The following is a 19,903-nucleotide window of genomic DNA, read 5'->3' on the forward strand; positions in this document are numbered from 1 at the left end:
GACCACTCTTTGGGATTAGTACCCTTACGGGTGAGCGCGGAAATTGGGGCAGTCCGGGAAGAGAAGTGTGGTATGAAGAGGCGGTAGTAGTTGGCGAAGCCCAGGAACCGCTGAATGGCCTTCAACCCCTCCGGTCGGGGCCATTTCTCGATGGCAGACAGTTTCTCTGGATCCATTCGTAGGCCGGTCTGAGAAATAATGTAGCCCAAAAACGGAAGCGAGGTCTGCTCAAAGAGGCACTTCTCGTATTTAGCGAAGAGGTGATTCTGCCTGAGCCTGAGCAGGACCTGACGAACGTCCCTCCGGTGAGTCTGGAGATCCGGAGAGAAGACCAAGATGTCGTCCAGGTACACCACTACGCAGGAGTAGAGAAGGTCCCGGAAGATGTCATTGACCAACTCTTGAAAGACGGCAGGAGCGTTACAGAGACCAAAGGGCATTACCAGGTATTCATAGTGGCCGTCCCGGGTGTTGAATGCCGTCTTCCATTCATCCCCTTGACGGATACGAACCAGGTTGTACGCCCCATGGAGGTCTAGTTTGGTGAAGATTCTAGCCCCCCTCAGACGATCAAATAATTCTGGAATGAGCGGAAGGGGGTACTTATTCTTCACCGTGATCTGGTTTAGGCCTCTATAGTCTATACAGGGACGGAGAGAGCCGTCCTTCTTTTTGACGAAAAAGAAGCCTGCTCCCGCCGGGGAGGTAGATTTCCGGATGAATCCCCTGGCCAGATTCTCCTCAATATATTCGGACATCGACCGGGTCTCAGCAGCGGATAAAGGATAAATACGCCCACGGGGAGGAGTAGTACCGGGTAACAGGTCGATGGGACAGTCGTATGGTCTATGAGGGGGTAACGTCTCTGCCTCCTTTTTATTAAAGACATCAGCATAAGACCAATAAGGAATTGGAAGTCCAGGTAGATTAGCTGGGGTAGAAGAGGGACGGACGGGATGGACGGGAACCAGGCAGGTCTTATGACAGTCTTGTCCCCAGCGAAGGACTTCTCCGGTTTGCCAGTCAAGCACGGGTGCATGTTTCTGGAGCCAAGGCAGACCTAGCAAGAGGGCGTGAGAGAGTCCAGGCAGAACATGAAAGGAGATACTTTCAGAATGCAGCATTCCCACCTGCAGAGTAATGGATTCGGTGATGAGTTGGATGGGGCGTGGTAAGAGCCCCCCATCCACGGCAGCCACAGACAAGGGTACAGCCAGAGGTTTGGTGGGGATGCGGTATTTCTCTACCAGGGACTGTGAAATAAGATTCCCGGCTGCTCCAGAGTCCAGTTGGGCTAGTTCGAAATAACGGTTCTCCCCGTAGACGATTGAAACTGACAACAGCAGGGATGGAGAGGATTTATTCTTGTCTAGGTGGACCTCTCTGAGCGAACCTAGACACAGGCGTTTCCCGACCTCTCCGGGCAGGCACGGATCCGGTGCTCCTTACTGCCACAGTAGAAGCAGGTCCCCTCGGCACGGCGTAAGTCCTGACGGGTCTTGACCATCTTGGTCTGGTCGACCTGCATAGGCTCAGGAGGGTGTACCTGGTTAGAGACAGAAGGAGTGACGGGTTTCTGAAAAGTAGGAGCTAGACGTGGTAACCTCCTCTCACGGGTGACCTCTCTGGCACGCTCCTGGAACCGTAGGTCAATCCGGGTGGCAAGAGTTATTAAGTCATCGAGAGTGGTAGGAATGTCCCGACCGGCAAGTTCATCTTTAATACGGCCGGACAGACCCTCCCAGAAGACGGAAACCAGAGCGTCGTTATCCCAGGCCAGCTCCGAGGCAAGGGTACGGAACCGTATGGCATATTGGCCCACGGTGAGACTCTCCTGACGGAGGCGTAGCAACGATGATGCAGATGAAGTCTTCCGTCCGGGTTCGTCGAAGACTTTCCGGAAAGCCGTGAGAAAAGCAGGCAAGTTGGACACCAGGGGGTCTCCTCTCTCCCATAGAGGATTTAGCCAGGCCAGGGCCTCCCCGGTGAGATGGGACATGATGAAGGCAATTTTGGCCCGGTCGGAGTTAAACTGGTGGGACAAAAGTTCAAAGTGCAGGGTGCACTGATTTAAGAAGCCCCGAGCCTGGACGGAGTCGCCTCCGAAGCGAGGAGGTGCAGAAAGCCGGGGTCCGGGGTAGGACACCATGGTATTAGTGGGCAGCGGAGCTGCCGGATTGCAAGATATGGCACTGGCGGAGGTTGTTGGTGGATCAGACAGAGTGTTCAGGCGAGTATAGACATTCCGCAGGTGACCCAGGATGGACTCCTGTTGGGACCTCTGACGGGACAGTTCAAGACAGAGGTCCGAGAGCGAGGGAGCTTGGGTGCCACCGGGTTCCATGGCCCGAGCAAACTGTAACGGGTCTGGGAGGCGGAACCTCTGGGCTACAATACAAGGGGGCGGTCCTTGTAAGGGAGCGGGTGGCGACCAGGCAGGTAGTCACAGGAGGTGACCAGGACAGTCTCTGGGTGTACGGGCAGGAGGACACGGCAAGTGATCGGGGCAGTCTCTGGATAAAGGGTAGGTACGACCTGTGATGGCTGAACCTCCAGGTAGGCTAGCAAGGCAGATGGAGAATGTGCGCTCCCAGGTGAGCAAGCGAGAGTCTCAGGAATAGCAGGTGGTCACAGCACGTGACGGCGGAGCCTCCAGGTAGGCAAGCAGGCAGGTAACGGAGAAGCGCTCCCAGGTGAGCGGGCAAGAGTCTCAGGAATAGCTGGTGGTCACAGCATGTGACAGCGGAGCCTCCGGGCAGGCAAGCAGGCAGGTAGCGGAGAAGCGCTCCCAGGTGAGCGGGCAAGAGTCTGGAGTAACTGGTGGTCACAGCACGTGACAGCGGAGCCTCCGGGCAGGCAAGCAGGCAGGTAGCGGAGAAGCGCTCCCAGGTGAGCGGGCAAGAGTCTGGAGTAACTGGTGGTCACAGCACGTGACAGCGGAGCCTCCGGGCAGGTAAGCAGGCAGGTAGCGGAGAAGCGCTCCCAGGTGAGCGGGCAAGAGTCTGGAGTAGCTGGTGGTCACAGCACGTGACAGCGGAGCCTCCGGGCAGGCAAGCAGGCAGGTAACGGAGAAGCGCTCCCAGGTGAGCGGGCAAGCTGGTCCATAGACAGACTGACCGGAGTTGTAAGGCAGACCGTCGGACCTCAGGCAAGCAGGCAGGTAGCTGAGGTGCGCTCCCAGGTGAGCGGGCAGGCTGGTCCTTAGACAGACTGACAGGAGTAGTAAGGCAGACCGTCGGACCTCAGACTAGCAGACAGGTAGCAAGTAATCAGGCAGGAATCTGACAGGTAACTGGCAGGTAACTGGCAACGGGACCTGAGGGCTGAAGCACAGGTGAGACACAGGTGCAAACAACATTGCTCGGGCACCTCCATTTTGGAGGAGGTGCCTTATATATGATGAAGTCCTCCGGCCATTGGCCGGGGACTCCTTAGGACGGCGCGCGCGGCCCCTTTAAGAGGAGGGGAGCGCGCGCGCGCCCTAAGCACAGGGGCCGGGAAGGAGCGCGCGCTGAGAGCAGAGCGGGAGGAGGACGCCGGGAAGGAGCGCGCGCTGACAGCAGAGCGGGAGGAGGACGCCGGGCACGGGGCAGAGCGGTGAGGGGAGCAGCGTCCCTGCCTAGCAGAGGGCAGGGACGCCGGCACTACAATCAGTCATTAGTGATATATAAGACCACCAGAGCCCCCTGTGTCCAGTCCATGCCTGATACATGATGATCGGTCATTAGTGATATATAAGACCACCAGAGCCTCGTGTGTCCAGTCCATGCCTGATACATGATGATCAGTCATTAGTGATATATAAGACCACCAGAGCCCCGTGTGTCCAGTCCATGCCTGATACACGATGATCAGTCATTAGTGTTATATAAGACCCCCATAGCCCCGTGTGTCCAGTCCATGCCTGATACATGATGATCAGTCATTAGTGATATATAAGACCACCAGAGCCTCGTGTGTCCAGTCCATGCCTGATACATGATGATCAGTCATTAGTGATATATAAGACCCCCAGAGCCCCGTGTGTCCAGTCCATGCCTGATACATGACGATCAGTCATTAGTGATATATAAGACCACCAGAGCCTCGTGTGTCCAGTCTATGCCTGATACATTATGATCAGTCATTAGTGATATATAAGACCACCAGAGCCTCGTGTGTCCAGTCCATGCCTGATACATGATGATCAGTCATTAGTGATATATAAGACCCCCAGAGCCCCGTGTGTCCAGTCCATGCCTGATACATGACGATCAGTCATTAGTGATATATAAGACCCCCAGAGCCCCGTGTGTCCAGTCTATGCCTGATACATTATGATCAGTCATTAGTGATATATAAGACCACCAGAGCCTCGTGTGTCCAGTACATGCCTGATACATGATGATCAGTCATTAGTGATATATAAGACCCCCAGATCCTCGTGTGTCCAGTCCATACCTGATACATGATGATCAGTCATTAGTGATATATAAGACCACCAGAGCCTCGTGTGTCCAGTCCATACCTGATACATGATGATCAGTCATTAGTGATATATAAGACCACCAGAGCCTCGTGTGTCCAGTCCATGCCTGATACATGATGATCAGTCATTAGTGATATATAAGACCACCAGAGCCTCATGTGTCCAGTCCATACCTGATACATGATGATCGGTCATTAGTGATATATAAGACCCCCAGAGCCTCGTGTGTCCAGTCCATGCCTGATACATGACGATCAGTCATTAGTGATATATAAGACCACCAGAGCCCCGTGTGTCCAGTCCATGCCTGATACATGATGATCAGTCATTAGTGATATATAAGACCACCAGAGCCTCGTGTGTCCAGTCCATGCCTGATACATGATGATCAGTCATTAGTGATATATAAGACCCCCAGAGCCTCGTGTGTCCATTCCATGCCTGATACATGATGATCAGTCATTAATGATATATAAGACCACCAGAGCCTCGTGTGTCCAGTCCATACCTGATACATGATGATCAGTCATTAGTGATATATAAGACCACCAGAGCCTGGTGTGTCCAGTCCATGCCTGATACATGATGATCAGTCATTAGTGATATATAAGACCCCCAGAGCCTCGTGTGTCCAGTCCATGCCTGATACATGATGATCAGTCATTAGTGATATATAAGACCCCCAGAGCCTCGTGTGTCCAGTCCATACCTGATACATGATGATCAGTCATTAGTGATATATAAGACCACCAGAGCCCCGTGTGTCCAGTCCATGTCTGATACATGATGATCAGTCATTAGTGATATATAAGACCCCCAGAGCCCCGTGTGTCCAGTCCATGCCTGATACATGATGATCAGTCATTAGTGATATATAAGACCCCCAGAGCCTCGTGTGTCCAGTCCATGCCTGATACATGATGATCAGTCATTAGTGATATATAAGACCACCAGAGCCTCGTGTGTTCAGTCCATGCCTGATACATGACGATCGGTCATTAGTGATATATAAGACCACCAGAGCCCCCTGTGTCCAGTCCATGCCTGATACATGATGATCGGTCATTAGTGATATATAAGACCACCAGAGCCTCGTGTGTCCAGTCCATGCCTGATACATGATGATCAGTCATTAGTGATATATAAGACCACCAGAGCCTCGTGTGTCCAGTCCATGCCTGATACATGATGATCAGTCATTATTGATATATAAGACCCCCAGAGCCCCGTGTGTCCAGTCCATGCCTGATACATGATGACCAGTCATTAGTGATATATAAGACCACCAGAGCCTCGTGTGTCCAGTCCATGCCTGATACATGATGATCAGTCATTAGTGATATATAAGACCACCAGAGCCTCGTGTGTCCAGTCCATGCCTGATACATGATGATCAGTCATTAGTGATATATAAGACCACCAGAGCCTCGTGTGTCCAGTCCATGCTTGATACATGATGATCAGTCATTAGTGATACATAAGACCACCAGAGCCTCGTGTGTCCAGTCCATGCCTGATACATGATGATCGGTCATTAGTGATATATAAGACCACCAGAGCCCCGTGTGTCCAGTCCATGCCTGATACACGATGATCAGTCATTAGTGATATATAAGACCACCAGAGCCCCGTGTGTCCAGTCCATGCCTGATACATGATGATCGGTCATTAGTGATATATAAGACCACCAGAGCCCCGTGTGTCCAGTCCATGCCTGATACACGATGATCAGTCATTAGTGATATATAAGACCACCAGAGCCTCGTGTGTCCAGTCCATACCTGATACATGATGATCAGTCATTAGTGATATATAAGACCCCCAGAGCCCCGTGTGTCCAGTCCATGCCTGATACATGATGATCAGTCATTAGTGATATATAAGACCACCAGAGCCCCGTGTGTCCAGTCCATGCCTGATACATGATGATCAGTCATTAGTGATATATAAGACCCCCAGAGCCTCGTGTGTCCAGTCCATGCCTGATACATGATGATCAGTCATTAGTGATATATAAGACCACCAGAGCCTCGTGTGTCCAGTCCATGCCTGATACATGATGATCAGTCATTAGTGATATATAAGACCACCAGAGCCTCGTGTGTCCAGTCCATGCCTGATACATGATGATCGGTCATTAGTGATATATAAGACCACCAGAGCCTCGTGTGTCCAGTCCATGCCTGATACATGATGATCGGTCATTAGTGATATATAAGACCACCAGAGCCCCGTGTGTCCAGTCCATGCCTGATACATGATGATCAGTCATTAGTGATATATAAGACCACCAGAGCCTCGTGTGTCCAGTCCATGCCTGATACATGATGATCAGTCATTAGTGATATATAAGACCACCAGAGCCTCGTGTGTCCAGTCCATGCCTGATACATGATGATCAGTCATTAGTGATATATAAGACCCCCAGAGCCCCGTGTGTCCAGTCCATGCCTGATACATGATGATCAGTCATTAGTGATATATAAGACCACCAGAGCCTTGTGTGTCCAGTCCATGCCTGATACATGATGATCAGTCATTAGTGACATATAAGACCACCAGAGCCTCGTGTGTCCAGTCCATGCCTGATACATGATGATCAGTCATTAGTGATATATAAGACCACCAGAGCCTCGTGTGTCCAGTCCATACCTGATACATGATGATCAGTCATTAGTGATATATAAGACCACCAGAGTCTCGTGTGTCCAGTCCATGCCTGATACATGATGATCGGTCATTAGTGATATATAAGACCACCAGAGCCCCGTGTGTCCAGTCCATGCCTGATACATGATGATCAGTCATTAGTGATATATAAGACCACCAGAGCCTCGTGTGTCCAGTCCATGCCTGATACATGATGATCAGTCATTAGTGATATATAAGACCCCCAGAGCCTCGTGTGTCCAGTCCATGCCTGATACATGATGATCAGTCATTAGTGATATATAAGACCACCAGAGCCTCGTGTGTCCAGTCCATACCTGATACATGATGATCAGTCATTAGTGATATATAAGACCACCAGAGCCCCGTGTGTCCAGTCCATACCTGATACATGATGATCAGTCATTAGTGATATATAAGACCACCAGAGCCTTGTGTGTCCAGTCCATGCCTGATAGATGATGATCAGTCATTAGTGATATATAAGACCCCCAGAGCCCCGTGTGTCCAGTCCATGCCTGATACATGATGATCAGTCATTAGTGATATATAAGACCCCCAGAGCCCCGTGTGTCCAGTCCATGCCTGATACATGATGATCAGTCATTAGTGATATATAAGACCCCCAGAGCCCCGTGTGTCCAGTCCATGCCTGATACATGATGATCAGTCATTAGTGATATATAAGACCACCAGAGCCCCGTGTGTCCAGTCCATACCTGATACATGATGATCAGTCATTAGTGATATATAAGACCACCAGAGCCTCGTGTGTCCAGTCCATGCCTGATACATGATGATCAGTCATTAGTGATATATAAGACCCCCAGAGCCTCGTGTGTCCAGTCCATGCCTGATACATGATGATCAGTCATTAGTGATATATAAGACCACCAGAGCCTCGTGTGTCCAGTCCATGCCTGATACATGATGATCAGTCATTAGTGATATATAAGACCACCAGAGCCCCGTGTGTCCAGTCCATGCCTGATACATGATGATCAGTCATTAGTGATATATAAGACCCCCAGAGCCTCGTGTGTCCAGTCCATGCCTGATACATGATGATCAGTCATTAGTGATATATAAGACCACCAGAGCCTCGTGTGTCCAGTCCATACCTGATACATGATGATCGGTCATTAGTGATATATAAGACCACCAGAGCCCCGTGTGTCCAGTCCATGCCTGATACATGATGATCAGTCATTAGTGATATATAAGACCACCAGAGCCTCGTGTGTCCAGTCCATACCTGATACATGATGATCAGTCATTAGTGATATATAAGACCACCAGAGCCCCGTGTGTCCAGTCCATACCTGATACATGATGATCAGTCATTAGTGATATATAAGACCACCAGAGCCCCGTGTGTCCAGTCCATGCCTGATACATGATGATCAGTCATTAGTGATATATAAGACCACCAGAGCCTCGTGTGTCCAGTCCATGCCTGATACATGATGATCAGTCATTAGTGATATATAAGACCCCCAGAGCCTCGTGTGTCCAGTCCATGCCTGATACATGATGATCGGTCATTAGTGATATATAAGACCACCAGAGCCTCGTGTGTCCAGTCCATACCTGATACATGATGATCAGTCATTAGTGATATATAAGACCACCAGAGCCCCGTGTGTCCAGTCCATACCTGATACATGATGATCAGTCATTAGTGATATATAAGACCACCAGAGCCCCGTGTGTCCAGTCCATGCCTGATACATGATGATCAGTCATTAGTGATATATAAGACCACCAGAGCCCCGTGTGTCCAGTCCATGCCTGATACATGATGATCAGTCATTAGTGATATATAAGACCCCCAGAGCCTCGTGTGTCCAGTCCATGCCTGATACATGATGATCGGTCATTAGTGATATATAAGACCCCCAGAGCCCCGTGTGTCCAGTCCATGCCTGATACATGATGATCAGTCATTAGTGATATATAAGACCCCCAGAGCCTCGTGTGTCCAGTCCATGCCTGATACATGATGATCGGTCATTAGTGATATATAAGACCACCAGAGTCCCGTGTGTCCAGTCCATACCTGATACATGATGATCAGTCATTAGTGATATATAAGACCACCAGAGCCTCGTGTGTCCAGTCCATGCCTGATACATGATGATCGGTCATTAGTGATATATAAGACCACCAGAGCCCCGTGTGTCCAGTCCATGCCTGATACATGATGATCAGTCATTAGTGATATATAAGACCACCAGAGCCCCGTGTGTCCAGTCCATGCCTGATACATGATGATCGGTCATTAGTGATATATAAGACCCCCAGAGCCTCGTGTGTCCAGTCCATGCCTGATACATGATGATCAGTCATTAGTGATATATAAGACCCCCAGAGCCCCGTGTGTCCAGTCCATGCCTGATACACGATGATCAGTCATTAGTGATATATAAGACCACCAGAGCCTCGTGTGTCCAGTCCATGCCTGATACATGACGATGAGTCATTAGTGATATATAAGACCACCAGAGCCCCGTGTGTCCAGTCCATGCCTGATACATGATGGTCAGTCATTAGTGATATATAAGACCACCAGAGCCTCGTGTGTCCAGTCCATGCCTGATACATGACGATGAGTCATTAGTGATATATAAGACCACCAGAGCCCCGTGTGTCCAGTCCATGCCTGATACATGACGATCAGTCATTAGTGATATATAAGACCCCCAGAGCCCCGTGTGTCCAGTCCATGCCTGATACATGATGATCAGTCATTAGTGATATATAAGACCACCAGAGCCTCGTGTGTCCAGTCCATGTCTGATACATGATGATCAGTCATTAGTGATATATAAGACCACCAGAGCCCCGTGTGTCCAGTCCATGCCTGATACATGATGGTCAGTCATTAGTGATATATAAGACCACCAGAGCCTCGTGTGTCCAGTCCATGCCTGATACATGACGATGAGTCATTAGTGATATATAAGACCACCAGAGCCCCGTGTGTCCAGTCCATGCCTGATACATGACGATCAGTCATTAGTGATATATAAGACCCCCAGAGCCCCGTGTGTCCAGTCCATGCCTGATACATGATGATCAGTCATTAGTGATATATAAGACCACCAGAGCCTCGTGTGTCCAGTCCATGCCTGATACATGATGATCAGTCATTAGTGATATATAAGACCACCAGAGCCTCGTGTGTCCAGTCCATACCTGATACATGACGATCAGTCATTAGTGATATATAAGACCCCCAGAGCCCCGTGTGTCCAGTCCATGTCTGATACATGATGATCAGTCATTAGTGATATATAAGACCCCCAGAGCCCCGTGTGTCCAGTCCATGCCTGATACATGATGATCAGTTATTAGTGATATATAAGACCCCCAGAGCCTCGTGTGTCCAGTCCATGCCTGATACATGATGATCAGTCATTAGTGATATATAAGACCACCAGAGCCCCGTGTGTCCAGTCCATGCCTGATACATGATGATCAGTCATTAGTGATATATAAGACCCCCAGAGCCCCGTGTGTCCAGTCCATACCTGATACATGATGATCAGTCATTAGTGATATATAAGACCACCAGAGCCCCCTGTGTCCAGTCCATGTCTGATACATGATGATCAGTCATTAGTGATATATAAGACCACCAGAGCCCCCTGTGTCCAGTCCATGCCTGATACATGATGATCAGTCATTAGTGATATATAAGACCACCAGAGCCCCCTGTGTCCAGTCCATGCCTGATACATGATGATCGGTCATTAGTGATATATAAGACCACCAGAGCCTCGTGTGTCCAGTCCATGCCTGATACATGATGATCAGTCATTAGTGATATATAAGATCACCAGAGCCTTGTGTGTCCAGTCCATGCCTGATACATGATGATCAGTCATTAGTGATATATAAGACCACCAGAGCCTCGTGTGTCCAGTCCATGCCTGATACATGACGATCAGTCATTAGTGATATATAAGACCACCAGAGCCCCGTGTGTCCAGTCCATGCCTGATACATGATGATCGGTCATTAGTGATATATAAGACCACCAGAGCCCCATGTGTCCAGTCCATGCCTGATACATGATGATCAGTCATTAGTGATATATAAGACCCCCAGAGCCCCGTGTGTCCAGTCCATGCCTGATACATGATGATCAGTCATTAGTGATATATAAGACCACCAGAGCCTCGTGTGTCCAGTCCATGCCTGATACATGATGATCAGTCATTAGTGATATATAAGACCACCAGAGCCTCGTGTGTCCAGTCCATGCCTGATACATGATGATCGGTCATTAGTGATATATAAGACCCCCAGAGCCCCGTGTGTCCAGTCCATGCCTGATACATGATGATCGGTCATTAGTGATATATAAGACCACCAGAGCCCCGTGTGTCCAGTCCATGCCTGATACATGATGATCGGTCATTAGTGATATATAAGACCCCCAGAGCCTCGTGTGTCCAGTCCATGCCTGATACATGATGATCGGTCATTAGTGATATATAAGACCACCAGAGCCTCGTGTGTCCAGTCCATGCCTGATACATGATGATCGGTCATTAGTGATATATAAGACCCCCAGAGCCTCGTGTGTCCAGTCCATGCCTGATACATGATGATCAGTCATTAGTGATATATAAGACCACCAGAGCCTCGTGTGTCCAGTCCATGCCTGATACATGATGATCAGTCATTAGTGATATATAAGACCCCCAGAGCCTCGTGTGTCCAGTCCATGCCTGATACATGATGATCGGTCATTAGTGATATATAAGACCACCAGAGCCCCGTGTGTCCAGTCCATGCCTGATACATGATGATCGGTCATTAGTGATATATAAGACCCCCAGAGCCTCGTGTGTCCAGTCCATGCCTGATACATGATGATCAGTCATTAGTGATATATAAGACCACCAGAGCCTCGTGTGTCCAGTCCATGCCTGATACATGGTGATCAGTCATTAGTGATATATAAGACCACCAGAGCCTCGTGTGTCCAGTCCATGCCTGATACATGATGATCGGTCATTAGTGATATATAAGACCCCCAGAGCCCCGTGTGTCCAGTCCATGCCTGATACATGATGATCGGTCATTAGTGATATATAAGACCACCAGAGCCCCGTGTGTCCAGTCCATGCCTGATACATGATGATCGGTCATTAGTGATATATAAGACCACCAGAGCCCCGTGTGTCCAGTCCATGCCTGATACATGATGATCAGTCATTAATGATATATAAGACCACCAGAGCCCCGTGTGTCCAGTCCATGCCTGATACATGATGATCGGTCATTAGTGATATATAAGACCCCCAGAGCCTCGTGTGTCCAGTCCATGCCTGATACATGATGATCAGTCATTAGTGATATATAAGACCACCAGATCCCCGTGTGTCCAGTCCATGCCTGATACATGATGATCGGTCATTAGTGATATATAAGACCCCCAGAGCCTCGTGTGTCCAGTCCATGCCTGATACATGATGATCGGTCATTAGTGATATATAAGACCCCCAGAGCCCCTTGTGTCCAGTCCATGCCTGATACATGATGATCGGTCATTAGTGATATATAAGACCACCAGAGCCTCGTGTGTCCAGTCCATGCCTGATACATGATGATCAGTCATTAGTGATATATAAGACCACCAGATCCCCGTGTGTCCAGTCCATGCCTGATACATGATGATCGGTCATTAGTGATATATAAGACCACCAGAGCCCCGTGTGTCCAGTCCATGCCTGATACATGATGATCGGTCATTAGTGATATATAAGACCACCAGAGCCCCGTGTGTCCAGTCCATGCCTGATACATGATGATCGGTCATTAGTGATATATAAGACCACCAGAGCCCCGTGTGTCCAGTCCATGCCTGATACATGATGATCGGTCATTAGTGATATATAAGACCACCAGAGCCCCGTGTGTCCAGTCCATGCCTGATACATGATGATCGGTCATTAGTGATATATAAGACCACCAGAGCCTCGTGTGTCCAGTCCATGCCTGATACATGATGATCAGTCATTAGTGATATATAAGACCCCCAGAGCCTCGTGTGTCCAGTACATGCCTGATACATGATGATCGGTCATTAGTGATATATAAGACCACCAGAGCCCCGTGTGTCCAGTCCATGCCTGATACATGATGATCAGTCATTAGTGATATATAAGACCACCAGAGCCCCGTGTGTCCAGTCCATGCCTGATACATGATGATCAGTCATTAGTGATATATAAGACCCCCAGAGCCCCGTGTGTCCAGTCCATGCCTGATACATGATGATCAGTCATTAGTGATATATAAGACCACCAGAGCCCCGTGTGTCCAGTCCATGCCTGATACATGATGATCAGTCATTAGTGATATATAAGACCCCCAGAGCCTCGTGTGTCCAGTCCATGCCTGATACATGATGATCAGTCATTAGTGATATATAAGACCACCAGAGCCTCGTGTGTCCAGTCCATGCCTGATACATGATGATCAGTCATTAGTGATATATAAGACCACCAGAGCCCCGTGTGTCCAGTCCATGCCTGATACATGATGATCAGTCATTAGTGATATATAAGACCCCCAGAGCCTCGTGTGTCCAGTCCATGCCTGATACATGATGATCAGTCATTAGTGATATATAAGACCCCCAGAGCCTCGTGTGTCCAGTCCATGCCTGATACATGATGATCAGTCATTAGTGATATATAAGACCCCCAGAGCCTCGTGTGTCCAGTCCATGCCTGATACATGATGATCAGTCATTAGTGATATATAAGACCACCAGAGCCTCGTGTGTCCAGTCCATGCCTGATACATGATGATCAGTCATTAGTGATATATAAGACCACCAGAGCCCCGTGTGTCCAGTCCATGCCTGATACATGATGATCAGTCATTAGTGATATATAAGACCCCCAGAGCCTCGTGTGTCCAGTCCATGCCTGATACATGATGATCAGTCATTAGTGATATATAAGACCCCCAGAGCCTCGTGTGTCCAGTCCATGCCTGATACATGATGATCAGTCATTAGTGATATATAAGACCACCAGAGCCTCGTGTGTCCAGTCCATACCTGATACATGATGATCGGTCATTAGTGATATATAAGACCCCCAGAGCCTCGTGTGTCCAGTCCATGCCTGATACATGATGATCAGTCATTAGTGATATATAAGACCACCAGAGCCCCGTGTGTCCAGTCCATGCCTGATACATGATGATCAGTCATTAGTGATATATAAGACCACCAGAGCCCCGTGTGTCCAGTCCATGCCTGATACATGATGATCAGTCATTAGTGATATATAAGACCACCAGAGCCCCATGTGTCCAGTCCATACCTGATACATGATGATCAGTCATTAGTGATATATAAGACCCCCAGAGCCTCGTGTGTCCAGTCCATGCCTGATACATGATGATCAGTCATTAGTGATATATAAGACCCCCAGAGCCCCATGTGTCCAGTCCATACCTGATACATGATGATCAGTCATTAGTGATATATAAGACCACCAGAGCCCCATGTGTCCAGTCCATACCTGATACATGATGATCAGTCATTAGTGATATATAAGACCCCCAGAGCCTCGTGTGTCCAGTCCATGCCTGATACATGATGATCAGTCATTAGTGATATATAAGACCCCCAGAGCCTCGTGTGTCCAGTCCATGCCTGATACATGATGATCAGTCATTAGTGATATATAAGACCCCCAGAGCCTCGTGTGTCCAGTCCATGCCTGATACATGATGATCGGTCATTAGTGATATATAAGACCACCAGAGCCTCGTGTGTCCAGTCCATGCCTGATACATGATGATCGGTCATTAGTGATATATAAGACCCCCAGAGCCCCGTGTGTCCAGTCCATGCCTGATACATGATGATCAGTCATTAGTGATATATAAGACCCCCAGAGCCCCGTGTGTCCAGTCCATGCCTGATACATGATGATCAGTCATTAGTGATATATAAGACCCCCAGAGCCTCGTGTGTCCAGTCCATGCCTGATACATGATGATCAGTCATTAGTGATATATAAGACCACCAGAGCCCCGTGTGTCCAGTCCATGCCTGATACATGATGATCAGTCATTAGTGATATATAAGACCACCAGAGCCTCGTGTGTCCAGTCCATGCCTGATATATGATGATCAGTCATTAGTGATATATAAGACCACCAGAGCCCCGTGTGTCCAGTCCATGCTTGATACATGATGATCAGTCATTAGTGATATATAAGACCCCCAGAGCCTCGTGTGTCCAGTCCATGCCTGATACATGATGATCAGTCATTAGTGATATATAAGACCACCAGAGCCCCGTGTGTCCAGTCCATGCCTGATACATGATGATCAGTCATTAGTGATATATAAGACCACCAGAGCCCCGTGTGTCCAGTCCATGCCTGATACATGATGATCAGTCATTAGTGATATATAAGACCACCAGAGCCCCGTGTGTCCAGTCCATGCCTGATACATGATGATCAGTCATTAGTGATATATAAGACCCCCAGAGCCTCGTGTGTCCAGTCCATGCCTGATACATGATGATCAGTCATTAGTGATATATAAGACCACCAGAGCCCCGTGTGTCCAGTCCATGCCTGATACATGATGATCAGTCATTAGTGATATATAAGACCCCCAGAGCCTCGTGTGTCCAGTCCATGCCTGATACATGATGATCAGTCATTAGTGATATATAAGACCACCAGAGCCCCGTGTGTCCAGTCCATGCCTGATACACGATGATCAGTCATTAGTGATATATAAGACCACCAGAGCCTCGTGTGTCCAGTCCATGCCTGATACACGATGATCAGTCATTAGTGATATATAAGACCACCAGAGCCTCGTGTGTCCAGTCCATGCCTGATACACGATGATCAGTCATTAGTGATATATAAGACCACCAGAGCCTCGTGTGTCCAGTCCATGCCTGATACATGATGATCAGTCATTAGTGATATATAAGACCACCAGAGCCTCGTGTGTCCAGTCCATGCCTGATACATGATGATCAGTCATTAGTGATATATAAGACCACCAGAGCCCCGTGTGTCCAGTCCATGCCTGATACATGATGATCAGTCATTAGTGATATATAAGACCACCAGAGCCCCGTGTGTCCAGTCCATGCCTGATACATGATGATCAGTCATTAGTGATATATAAGACCACCAGAGCCCCGTGTGTCCAGTCCATGCCTGATACATGATGATCAGTCATTAGTGATATATAAGACCACCAGAGCCTCGTGTGTCCAGTCCATGCCTGATACATGATGATCAGTCATTAGTGATATATAAGACCACCAGAGCCTCGTGTGTCCAGTCCATGCCTGATACATGATGATCAGTCATTAGTGATATATAAGACCACCAGAGCCTCGTGTGTCCAGTCCATGCCTGATACATGATGATCAGTCATTAGTGATATATAAGACCCCCAGACCCCCAGAGCCCCGTGTGTCCAGTCCATGCCAGAATGGCTGCTGTGTCCCGCTCATTCTTCTGCCCTCACTTTCTCTTCAGCCTGTACTGGTGCCATGGTGGTCGCCCCCCGACTCCTGCACAGTAGTGATACATCCCAGGACTATACCTTTCGGTTCTTTATTCTAGGGGCGACGGTGGTCTCTTTTGACCCGGAGTCTGTCAGCTGTCGCCTGTCTGTGTCCGGGGACTTGAAGACTGTGACTGTGGCTGTTAAGAATTGCTCCTACCCGAAGAAAGAGCGCCGGTTCACCAGCTGCCAGGCCCTCTGCTCACAAGGTTTCTCCACTGGGACCATGTACTGGGAGGTCCGCACTGCTGACAGCGATGGCTGGGCCATCGGGGTGGCGGCATCAGAAATCGCCAAACACCAACAACTTGGAGACAACGACTTGTCCTGGTGTGTCAAATGGAACAAGGTGCACCTGAGCGCGTGGCATAAGAACGAGGAGACCCGAAGCCTCCTGCCGCGACCCTCCATGGTGGGCGTGCTTCTCGACTGCACAGAAAAGCTTGTCTCCTTCTATTCGCTGTCCCCAGAGTTACTGATCCACACCTACCATGTCCATTTCCAGACACAGCTGTTTCCTGCTGTATGGCTTTTCGGTCTGAAGAAAGGGAACTCGCTAACAATACGAGACATCAGGACGGATGCATGAGCTGAACGCCATCGACCCTCTTTTTGTCATATCCAGAATGGTCTACACGGAGTAACACGGCCGTCTGACCAAAGACAAACCTCTCATCAGATCTGATAGGATGTCCATCACACCTGGGGACAGAGATATGTACTCTTCTTTATGAGGGGCCACACCCCGAAGAGTGGGTGATTCTCTTGCATAGGGTCTTCTTCAAATTGTCCATGAAACTCACCTGTCTCTGTAACACAGGGCGATAGAGACTGACTCCGATAATGTCTGGTTGAAGTCTGGGGCGCTGGTGAAGTCCAGGGTTTGGTGAAGTATTAGGTGGCTGGTGAAGTCTGAGGGACGGTTAGTGAAGTATTGGGCGCTGGTGAAGTCCAGGCTTTGGTGAAGTATTAGGTGGCTGGTGAAGTCTGAGGGACGGTTAGTGAAGTATTGGGCGCTGGTGAAGTCCAGGCTTTGGTGAAGTATTAGGTGGCTGGTGAAGTCTGGAGCGTCCATAAGGTATTGGATGTTGAAGAAATCTGGGGCGCTGGTGAAGTCGGGGGATAGGTGCAGTATTGGGTGGATGGTGATGTCTGGGGCACTAGTAAAGTATTGGACGTTGGAGAAGTCTGGGGGATGGTTAGTGAAGTATTGGGCGCTGGTGAAGTCCAGGGTTTGGTGAAGTATTAGGTGGCTGGTGAAGTCTGAGGGACGGTTAGTGAAGTATTGGGCGCTGGTGAAGTCCAGGGTTTGGTGAAGTATTAGGTGGCTGGTGAAGTCTGAGGGACGGTTAGTGAAGTATTGGGTGCTGGTGAAGTCCAGGCTTTGGTGAAGTATTAGGTTGCTGGTGAAGTCTGGAGCGTCCATAAGGTATTGAATGTTGAAGAAATCTGGGGCGCTGGTGAAGTCGGGGGATTGGTGAAGTATTGGGTGGATGGTGATGTCTGGGGCACTAGTAACGTATTGGACGTTGGAGAAGTCTGGGGCGTTGATGAAGTATTGGATGTAGAAGTCTGGGGCGTTGATGAAGTATTGGATGTAGAAGTCTGGGGCGTTGATGAAGTATTGGATGTAGAAGTCTGGGGCATTGATGAAGTATTGGATGTAGAAGTCTGGGGCGTTGATGAAGTATTGGATGTTGGAGAAGTCTGGAGCGTTGATGAAGTATTGGAGGTAGAAGTCTGGGGCGTTGATGAAGTATCGGATGTAGAAGTCTGGAGCGTTGATGAAGTATTGGATGTAGAAGTCTGGAGCGTTGATGAAGTATTGGAGGTAGAAGTCTGGGGCGTTGATGAAGTATTGGATGTAGAAGTCTGGAGCGTTGATGAAGTATTGGATGTTGGAGAAGTCTGGAGCGTTGATGAAGTATTGGAGGTAGAAGTCTGGGGCGTTGATGAAGTATCGGATGTAGAAGTCTGGGGCGTTGATGAAGTATTGGATGTAGAAGTCTGGGGCGTTGATGAAGTATTGGATGTAGAAGTCTGGGGCGTTGATGAAGTATTGGATGTAGAAGTCTGGGGCGTTGATGAAGTATTGGATGTTGGAGAAGTCTGCGGCGTTGATGAAGTATTGGATGTTGGAGAAGTCTGCGGCGTTGATGAAGTATTGGATGTTGGAAAAGTCTGGGGCGGTGATGAAGTATTGGATGTAGAAGTCTGGGGCGTTGATGAAGTATTGGATGTAGAAGTCTGGGGCGTTGATGAAGTATTGGATGTTGGAGAAGTCTGGAGCGTTGATGAAGTATCGGATGTAGAAGTCTGGAGCGTTGATGAAGTATCGGATGTAGAAGTCTGGGGCGTTGATGAAGTATCGGATGTAGAAGTCTGGAGCGTTGATGAAGTATCGGATGTAGAAGTCTGGAGCGTTGATGAAGTATCGGATGTAGAAGTCTGGGGCGTTGATGAAGTATCGGATGTAGAAGTCTGGAGCGTTGATGAAGTATCGGATGTAGAAGTCTGGGGCGTTGATGAAGTATCGGATGTAGAAGTCTGGGGCGTTGATGAAGTATCGGATGTAGAAGTCTGGAGCGTTGATGAAGTATCGGATGTAGAAGTCTGGAGCGTTGATGAAGTATCGGATGTAGAAGTCTGGGGCGTTGATGAAGTATCGGATGTAGAAGTCTGGGGCGTTGATGAAGTATCGGATGTAGAAGTCTGGAGCGTTGATGAAGTATTGGATGTAGAAGTCTGGAGCGTTGATGAAGTATTGGATGTAGAAATCTGGGGCGTTGATGAAGTATTGGATGTAGAAGTCTGGAGCGTTGATGAAGTATCGGATGTAGAAGTCTGGGGCGTTGATGAAGTATTGGATGTAGAAGTCTGGAGCGTTGATGAAGTATCGGATGTAGAAGTCTGGAGCGTTGATGAAGTATCGGATGTAGAAGTCTGGGGCGTTGATGAAGTATTGGATGTAGAAGTCTGGGGCGTTGATGAAGTATTGGATGTAGAAGTCTGGGGCGTTGATGAAGTATTGGATGTAGAAGTCTGGGGCGTTGATGAAGTATTGGACGTTGGAGAAGTCCGGGGATTGGTGAAGTATCGGGCAGTGCTGAAGCATTGGGCATTGGTGAGACCTGAGTGATGGCGCACGGTAAACCTGGGTTGTGCACTCTGATGGCATTTTT

The 19,903-nt window shown here is 48.7% G+C and overlaps 1 protein-coding gene across 2 annotated transcripts in view; it reads left to right on the top strand.

Moving 5' to 3' along the window:
* The window catches only part of LOC141244128 (E3 ubiquitin-protein ligase RNF135-like), a 128,188-nt gene extending 109,926 nt beyond the window's left edge, over positions 1–18,262 (top strand). For both annotated transcript variants that reach the window (XM_073668988.1, XM_073668989.1), the window contains exon 6: positions 16,781–18,262. In XM_073668988.1, the coding sequence (XP_073525089.1) occupies positions 16,781–17,310 (530 nt within the window). In that variant the 3' untranslated portion in view covers positions 17,311–18,262. The remainder of the gene's footprint in view (positions 1–16,780) is intronic.
* Positions 18,263–19,903: the final 1,641 nt, after the last annotated feature.

Source organism: Phyllobates terribilis, unplaced genomic scaffold (assembly GCF_046119375.1).
Source record: "Phyllobates terribilis strain yellow unplaced genomic scaffold, ASM4611937v1 Scaffold_1489__1_contigs__length_274966, whole genome shotgun sequence".
NCBI lineage: Eukaryota > Metazoa > Chordata > Amphibia > Anura > Dendrobatidae > Phyllobates > Phyllobates terribilis.